The 9,459-nt window shown below is 40.9% G+C and overlaps 1 protein-coding gene across 2 annotated transcripts; it reads right to left on the reverse strand.

The window, feature by feature from the left end:
* Positions 1-1,540: 1,540 nt before the first annotated feature.
* Positions 1,541-7,599, reverse strand: sox10 (SRY-box transcription factor 10). Of its 2 annotated transcripts, XM_065278458.1 has the most exons (4): positions 7,465-7,599; positions 4,837-5,453; positions 3,645-3,901; positions 1,541-3,548 (listed from the first exon to the last, which is right to left on the reverse strand). In XM_065278458.1, exons 2-4 carry the CDS (start codon positions 5,274-5,276, stop codon positions 2,773-2,775), a joined length of 1,473 nt encoding a protein of 490 aa, XP_065134530.1. In that variant the 5' UTR covers positions 5,277-5,453; positions 7,465-7,599; the 3' UTR covers positions 1,541-2,772. The 2 variants fall into 2 exon arrangements, with proteins under 2 accessions (XP_065134530.1, XP_065134529.1); XM_065278457.1 differs by having other exon boundaries at positions 1,541-3,901.
* Positions 7,600-9,459: the final 1,860 nt, after the last annotated feature.

A 9,459-nucleotide genomic window follows, 5' to 3' on the forward strand; every position in this document is an offset into this window, starting at 1 on the left:
GTGGTTCCTCCAGTGAAATAGCACTTCATATTTTTTGGAAATATGACTTTACAAACTCTTTTGGATTGATTTCTGTAAATATATTAACCATAACCTTCTGTTGCCAAAACAAGAGAAAATGAACATTATAATTAATATTTACTGTTATTAGATAGGTTTCATAGTCATCACAATAAATTCTCTCATCAAAAACCCACATTTATTATTTTTGAAAAGGAAATCCAACTTTACATCAAAGCTCTCTTCCAAAAATTCCAAAGCTATTAAGATATTAAAACTCCTTTAAACTGTTTTTGTTAAAAGTCCTACTGGAACACATTTTTTCTTATTATTGTAATATTTTAATATATAAATCTTTGTACATTTTCATTTAATGTATTGTACATCGAAACCCCGGCAATGAAAAAGAAATAAATAAATAACATGGCCGTTATCATTTATAGTAATGTTATACCGACATGGGTTAAGGTGGTGTGTGTGAATTTTAGAGACATCTAGTGGTGAGATCTTGAATTGCAACCAACAGCTTACCCCTCAATTTTAAAACCCACATGGTGGCCGGCATAGGACAAACAAATCTGAAATGTGCACTGTTAACAATTTGTCCGTTTAGCGCAACTGTAGAAACATGACGGTAACTTTCATGAGCCGTGGTGTATGTAGATAAAAACGACTCATTCTAAGATAATAAAAACAATACAGTTCATTATGTAAAGTCTTTGTACACCACTGATAATATAGTTATGTAGATTATATTACATTTCTGTTTATCTGTGAAATCTTCAGTACATCACTCAGTCTAATGACGAGAGAGAGAGAGGACAAAAAATAAATTGATTTCTCTCTCTCTCTCTCTCTCTCTCTCTCTCTCTCTCTCTCTCTCTCTCTCTCTCTCTCTCTCTCTCTCTCTCTCTCTCTCTCTCTCTCTCTCTCTCTCTCTCTCTCTCTCTCTCATGCACAGTTTAGGAATGTTCAGATGCAGACCTGCTCTGTGTGTGTGTGTGTGTTTCAGTGAAACTGTGCGCTATAAGCCCCCTCCCTCCCCAGAGCTGAATGAGTCTCTTTGTTTAAGCAAAGTATCACACAGATGATTAAATCAGGAGAATTAGAAATCAGCCTGAACTCTCAACACACACACACGCACACAGATATGCATAACAGCATTTACACAATATTAATGTAGAAATGCAGAAGCCGTTGAGATGATGATGATGATTTCAACCAATCAGAGTGAAGCTCCAGTACACGAGCTTCAGTTCAGTAGCCTACACACTGCACGTACTGCGATGATGAATGTAAAGTGTACACTTCTTAGTGTTTACTAAAATAATGCACCAGCCATGGTACAAGAGTTTGTAAAAACACAAGCTGTGCACTATTTATTCTTAGTAGTGTGATTAAATAATGAATTAAGAAAAAAGTTTATAATTGTTGATCATCCGGGAATACTGGGAATACACAATGCATCACTGAATAAACAAACTGTCTGTGTCAGGACTAAGAATATAAATATGAAAGAAATGACTTTTCCTTATGAGAGTGAGTTTGTATGGACTTTAGCTTTATTTAAAGTGAGGGAGGTTAGTCATTGCTCTCTTCTATTTACACTGAAAAACAACAACACTTACCCACCACAACATTACACAACAAAAAATATCCAACATCAGAATAAAACACTACTGATAAAAAACAAACAAAACAACAAATATAAATAATATTCTGTAATATATATAAAATAAGGATGACCTACTGTAAGATGTAGGCTCTAACATTGAGTTTTTGCTTGTTTTTCTTTCAATAATAAATCGCCTAAAAGTCTACAATCAAAAGGGATGAAAAAATAATTAAACTTTGTTTACAGAAACATAACATCAGTCGTAACTTTTACTAAATTATATCATGATGTTTAATTTCTAGCTGAAAATGGAAACCCTTTACATTGTCATGTTCATGTGTTATTTTCACAAAATATGTTTAAAAAATATAAAAAACACACAACATTTTGTAAAATTATAATGAAAATATACTTTTCACAATAATAGTTTTGCATCCTGACGTGAATTAAACTCTGCGTCAAATTTTTGATTTTCTATATCGGACACTTGACAGATGGTAAAGGTGTTTTTACTTCATTACAGCATCACGTCTGTGTTTAGAGTAACAAGGTAAAGATATTTACACACACCGACAAACAAACACGAGACAGTGGTGAAGATGTTCAGTGGAGTTATGGCAACACAATTACAACATAACAATAGAAAAGATTACAACAATGCAAACACATCATTATTATTCTGATGACAATATGGCCTTATTTTGGTTAATAAAACGAGATTATTCATTTATACAAATAAAAAACACAGATGTATAGATAACATGATCAGGTATTGTGTTTGTGTTGGGTGAAGTTTGAGATCTTCTGCTAAACCACACAAAGAAACTCATCTATTTGTTCCTGTTTTAATGTTTTGGTCTCTTACTTTGGTAATATGTAACACTTGAAATACCATAGGAGTCAACTTTCTTGAATCTAATGAGAATAAGAGCAGACATCTTTGTGATGGGCCATGTTTTTAAAAGCCTGAGGCACATGGTGATAATATTTTCCCTGCAGATCTCCACACACTCCAGAAGTTTTCTCTCAGATCTCCATCCGTGTAGATTGTAGTGCAGGTGAAAATATTTCATGATTTTCAAGCACATATACACTAGTTTAGACCTTTCAGCTACTGGATATTAAACAGGAGCAAAACCTTAAGTTGTATGTCTTTGTCACGGTCGAGACAGCGTGGTGTATACGGGCTGCTCCCAGTGTGTAGGGCTGTGTGACTGCGGCACAGACCCGGGGTCCGGGATGGCCGTGTATAGGGGCCTCTGTGAAGGGCCCATGTAAGAGAAAGCAGAGTAAAGGCCGGAGGTCTGACCGGAGTGGGCGTAATAGGAGCCGGACGCCTGGTGATCGGCGTATTCTGCAAACTGGGCACGGGACGCCAGTGAAGGGAAGGCGGAGCTATAGTGCGGCAGGCTGAGAGGCGTGTAGGTGACGTGAGAGCCGCTCGCCGAGGCCGCCGCCTCGCTGGAGAAGTGCGCCTCGCTCTTTATCTGAGTTTTCCCGCCATCTGAGCCCAGGTGTTGCTGGGATGGCAGCTGCTGTTTGGACAGCCAGGCGGTGGAGTGCCCGCTGGCAGCCGCCAGGGCTGACGAGATGCCGTACGTGTACGGGGAAGCCGAGGATCCAGAGCCTGTGCCGCCCGACGCCTGCGCCACCCCGGGGTGCCCGTTCGGCGGTAAGTACTGGTCAAATTCATTAACGTCAAACGGTTCCATGTTGGCCATCACATCGTGGCTGATCTCACCAATGTCCACGTTACCAAAGTCGATGTGAGGTTTACTGCTCCCGGACGCAGAGGAGGAGCTTCCATCTGCTCCCACCCCAAGACCGCCCCTGGAACCCCCGGCTCCACCCTCACGCTTCCCCTCCCCAGATTTTCCCCCCTGCAGTTCTGTCTTAGGTGTGGTAGGGGGCGTAGGAGGGCTGTGATTCTGACCTGAAAGAAGAACAAACACATAGAGAAGAATATTATGGAAGTGTTGTTCAAGGTTGATGACGAAGGTTGATGTAAGCAGGTGTTTGTGTATCTTACCTGTAGCGTGAGGGTGATGCCCGTCACCCAGCGGTGATCCTGCCCCGTGTGCCACCTCCAGGTGCAGGCTCTTGTAATGTGATTGGCTGTGACTGACCTCACCCTCAGAGTGGCCGTCGGTCTCAGAGTTGGTTCCTAGTTTGCCATTCTTGCGTCGACGTGGCTGGTATTTGTACTCGGGATAATCCTTCTTATGCTGTTTCCTCAAACGCTCGGCTTCTTCAATGAAAGGCCTCTTATCCGCTTCGTTGAGGAGCCTGAAACACACATGCATAAAAACCGCTCACTTTCTGCATGGTATAATGTTACATTGATCTCTTCAATTGTGAAATAGGCCTACTTATATTTTTTACAATACAAAAAATAATGAAGATTGCTGTTTAATCCTGTTTATATATATCACAGTGCCAATAAAATCATATTTTCCATCTATCATGTGACATCAAACTGTTAAATAATAAGAACGGCTCAGATTTCTGCTCTTGTTTTTAGTAGTTGCTGGTGTTGTAGGCCGTCTGTTACCCCATCATGTGTGTCGCGAGACACTTTTATTTACTGGACTCTCCATACATTTCAGTGTCCAGGCGTGTATTTAACACCTTCACTGCTGTGTCTGTAAGTTCAGTGGAGTCACACTCAATGCTTCATTAAAATGAACTCAGTAACGGCTGATGTTGGCTTTCAGTCGTATGTTAATGGGGCTGTTTGTGGCATGTGTGCGCGCGCATGCGTGCGTGTGATTACTCTTTCCACGTCAGCTCCTGAAGGGATTTGTCCCTCTAATATGGTCTTCTGAAGGAATGATTATTCCCAACTAAAGCCCATGAGAACCTCGAAACCTGAGGACCTCAGAAGTGACCACTGCTGTGTCCAGGTCTTATTAGGTTTATAATAAATCTGGACATCACAACTACTGACAGGAGCAGAACTCACTGTGGATGCATTTAACTGTTCATTTAAATGTTATTAACTACTATAATTATCATCATAAATTTATGTCTGTCATTTCTTAAGTGATTAATGTTTGAGGCTGTGAAATTTGTAAGAGCCAGTTTAAACCACTTTTTATTTATGTATTTGGACATAGTTTTGCAAGTTTACGCGAACGTCAAGGTGTACGATCATCTGATCTTGTTGTAAATTCTTACTATTATAATTATTGTTGTTGTGGTTTAATGTCATCTGTTCTCACCTCCAGAGTTTGCCGAGAGTTTTGCTGAGCTCGGCGTTGTGCAGATGCGGATATTGATCTGCCAGTTTCCTGCGCGCGGCCTGCGCCCACACCATGAACGCGTTCATCGGCCGCTTCACGTGCGGTTTGCTCTTACTGCCCGAGTTCACTCGCACGGGCATGGGCACGAGAGTCCAGTCGTAGCCGTTCAGCACCTGACTGACCGCCTCACGGATGCCGATGGGGAAACGATCGTCCTCGTCGTCCGACTTTACCGAGACGCCCCCGGAAACGCCCGCCGCTTCCTCGCCGACGCCCGACATCTGGGACGGCTGGCAGGGCAACGGGGAGTCCGGCCCTCCAGCAGCGCCCGACGAGTGCCCGGGGGACATGGAGTGGCCATCGTCGGACACCCCGGGACTCATCTCCACCTCAGATAAACTGTGTTCCTCTGTTGACATCGCTTCTCTTACGCTCCGGTCAAGGGTGTCGGTAAGTTAACGGTTCTATCTGTGATCTGTGCTCGGTTGATTTAAGTCCTCCAGTAGAACTTTACCACTCTTTACACATACGCTAGGTTCTTTCACAACGAACCCATTCACTGTCTTCCTCAGGATGAAGATCTGCTTTACCAAGACCTGCGAAACAATCCACATAAAGATCATCAGAAGACAACAGGTGCGTCATACATTTATAACAAAGTGTTTGCGTTCCGTGTCCACACGGTTAGTATTTTATATTAAAATGTTAGAGTTTTAGATCGATTTTACAGATGTAAGGGGACAACATGACTGCTGTTCATAACGCAGCACTCAAACATCTCGAGAACAAGATAAACGTGTTCAGGAAAAGTTGCTCTAAACACTGTGGCTTTTACTTTATTTACAATTCATCTGTTTCCAGAGCAGCGCTGCAATCATACTGTGGCGTCAGTGTGTGTTATTTTAGCTTCACTCCTGCTAACAGGCTACTGTTGAAGGTCTGGCGGTTTGTTCAAGCTCCCGGGAGAGAAGCTGCTGGAATAATACCGGCTTCATTGCTGGATAAACAGTGACGGTGTGCCCGCGCGCGCGGGGCTGAATCACACATGTGTTTGTGTGTGAAAGCACAAGCGACGACTTAACTGAGAGCACATACATGACGCGTTACACACAACATGAGACATTACTGACAGTATTTCTTTCAGCATGTTCCCTGTATGCTTGACTGTTTCTGATTATTAAAGATCTGTGTGTGTCTTGTGGGAGAAATGTGACCCATCTGACTGTAGTTATTTCTGTCAGATCAGTTTTAATTATAATCAGACACGGATGAGCATGCTGTCAGATTTGTGTCTTTCGTTTTTCCATCTTAATGCGTCTCTTTTAGAGTAAATGTATTTGTTTAGACTAGCACTGAATATTAAATAGTTTTAGTAACACGTGTACTATTGCTTCAGTAATATTTCTGAATAGAGCGCTTGTGTTTGCGCAGTTTTCCATTAAACTTGTTTCAGTACAAAAAGCGCCTGTTTTGCGCGAACATGTGCGGAAGTTACACCTCTGTACTGAAGCTCATTATCTGTCTTTCTGTCACCACTCAATTTATTCTTTTAAATGTGATTTAGTCCATCGTTGAGCACATGTACTGTATTTCGACAAAGTTTTTAAATAATTTGTGCCAGTTCATTCAATAAGATCATAACGCCTGGCTTGGCAATAATTTGCCCCTAATTTTCACATGCCAAAACAAAAACTCTACTAAAGGACACAGTTCCAATTAAATACCACCAAACATCTCGACATTTATGTTGATAAAAATTTTACAACATCAGATTTAAGCAAGCATATTGTTAGTTTCTGCAAAGTCGGACTAATACGAACTCGCATTTATACACTAGTCAACATTTGAAGTGGATCAAAACCTTTCATAAAAGGTGTCTTAAAACCAATACCCGTTCTGGTCTTAGGACAATTTTGATAAAACTTTTTGATCCACTTCCAATGTTGACTAGTAGCCTTTAGTAGGACCTTTAGTTGTTTTTTCCACAGTCATATGAACACTTTTAAATCTTAAGGGCAATTTCGATTACAGACTACAAAATTAGCTCACATTGTACAGGAAAACATTGTGTCACGTAGTAAACTTTTAAAAATGTCTTTAGCAAATGTTTCAAAGCATCGTTAAATAATCTCTAAATTTAATTAATAGTTTGAAGTTTAGTTATTCTAAAGTGTTTCGTTAAGCAGAGTTTTTACGATAAAGAAAGATAAACCAATGACTAAATGAAAATTTACCACAACGCGACTGTGATTTACACATTCGCATGAATATTTCATAGGCTAGTTTAAAAGTGTGTTTTCCCAAAATAGTTTTTTAAGTAGTGTATTTGACACTTTTTAGGTCCTTCCTGAATCCATTTGTTATTCATTGAGATTATTTCTTCTTTTCAGTAATCGCATAATCGTGTTACCAAACTTCAAACTATGTACAATAACCCGTACAAAACGCATGCAAGCTTAAAGTGTTAAAGTAGAGAAATAAATCCAATATAATGTATTTAATTATTATATTTTTCCCGTTCAGACGTGATTCCAGTGTCATATATCCATATACAGAGTTAGTGAAAGAGAGAGTAAGAGAGAGAAGTAATAGCGTCAAGCGTCTTACTGCACTAAAGCAGGTCGCCCGCCCAGCGCGAGAGTCCGTCCGTCGGTTCCTGCCCCCTCGCTCGCGCTCTGAATGCCCCTCTGTGTCGCTCGCCGGGGCTTAAAGAGCCTCGTTGTGTGAAGAGTGAGAAAAAAACCAATTCACGGAAAAAATCTCTTAAAGGAGCCCATCGGGTCGCTCTCTGATTGGCTGCTGATTGTGCCCGGAGTTTTCTAATGGAGGGCGTGATTTCTCCTGCAAATCAGCCGCAGCCCGCAGTAATATTTGGCCTCGAGTGTAATTGAATCTTTATTTGCGATTTAAACATTTAAATGCATGTCTTCGTTTATTCGTCTTTGGAGCTCATGGTGTGATGTAGGAAAAAGTGTCGGAATGTCTTAAAGGGCTTTAAAGCCAGTGATATTTACTGCTTTTTTATATTTGTAATTGGCATTAAACCACATATCTGTTTTTAGGACATTTTAATATATGTTTATGTTAAATGAAAGATATTGGTCACATTTTATTTCTTTCTTGTTTTATCACCCTTTAATTTTGATTTCTGTAATTACATTTTTATTAAATGAAATTAATCACACCGCGCATAGTTTGGGGTTTTAATCTCCGAAATCTAAGGATGTTTGTAATAAACTATATGGTGTGCAAATCTCTGCCTAAAGAGTTATACTTGTTAACTTAGTTGTGTAATGTTTACCACTGTATATTTCTTATTTAGGCTTTCGTGGTTTTCTGGTCACAGGTGGTCACAGTGTCACATGGTTTTGGCTCATTCTTTGAACTATTTCCGATCACACTGGCCCGTTGTTGGACTAGTTGTGCCGCAGGGTAAAAGTGAGGTTGAGTGGAGTACAGGGGCCTTCCGATCCGCCAAGCGTCACAAACCTGTCAGCAGCGCCCGCGTCGGCCCATCGCCTGATGGGATTTTGCGCACCTGCTGTGCGCAATAATGTCTTAATTCTTACATGCGCATTTGCCGCGGTGTGGGGTTGAACAAAATTAGAAATTAATGCAGTATAGGTTTTTCCAACAATTGCTTAAGATGTTTTTAATTGGTCACTTAAAATGCCCTGTAATATATAATATAAGAAACTTTCCTAGGAGGAGCACATTTGTAGTTTTTGATGAAATTGCAATGTTTAACCGCATGTGCATGATTGTGTACAGCGCAGGCCCGATTCACACCGCGCGCGCAGCTCTGGAATGAGCTTGTGTTGTGTTATGTGTTAAGTTTTATAATCGCATCAGTGTCCCGTCACATAAACACACAGAGAGCGCATTTAACACGTTTAAACAGCGTTTGCAGAAAATATAGAAAGACGAGAAGAGAGGGAAACGATGGGCCAAACGCATACAAATACACGCGCTGTTCTGGTCAACAATAACCTCTTGTATTGCCATCTCGCGACACCCCCCCCCCACCCAAGCCAAAAATCATTGCCTTTTTCATTATCCATGAATGTTGACTCTGATAAGGGGATCCTGACTATGAGAGCATCTCTCTGTCTCGGTCTCTCTCTTTCTTTGCGTCCTTTGTTTTATCTCAGGTGAATTGTAATCATGTGATCAAACGAGCACCCCCCTTCCATTACCCTCTTAAATGAAAAAATGAGGAACAAAAAGCAGTTCTCTTCTGTGTATATAAAAAAAGAAAAGAAAAGAGAAAAGACGTGTGTCTCTCTTTAGAGCGTCTTTTTCTCCGTGTTCCTGCAAACCTACACATATAGAGAGGAAAAACACGCGCAGATCTGTGGATGTCACTGCTCACCCGACACGGGCGTCCTGTCCTGCAGGGGGGAACACGGACCCGGGGCCTGCTCGACACTTTCATGTGAGTTTTCTCCCTGTTGCTAGAGAAGTTGCTGGGAAAGACGCACAGGAAAGCGATGAGAACACTGTTTTGTGAAAGTAACTTTGTCTCCAAGCCCAGTAACGTAAACTATCTGCAGATCATAAGATGAAATATTCTCAAGGAAATAATGTCGTTATTCGCATTTG

This window comes from Paramisgurnus dabryanus, chromosome 3 (assembly GCF_030506205.2).
Source record: "Paramisgurnus dabryanus chromosome 3, PD_genome_1.1, whole genome shotgun sequence".
In the NCBI taxonomy this organism is placed as follows: Eukaryota; Metazoa; Chordata; class Actinopteri; order Cypriniformes; family Cobitidae; genus Paramisgurnus; species Paramisgurnus dabryanus.

Bases quoted from the DNA above. Each gene is read 5' to 3' on its own strand.
- sox10 (XM_065278457.1), bottom strand. From the start codon at position 5,276: ATGTCAACAGAGGAACACAGTTTATCTGAGGTGGAGATGAGTCCCGGG. The intron at 3,902-4,836 runs GTGAGAACAGAT...TGTGTGTTTCAG, and splicing joins ACTCTCGGCAAACTCTGGAG to GCTCCTCAACGAAGCGGATA.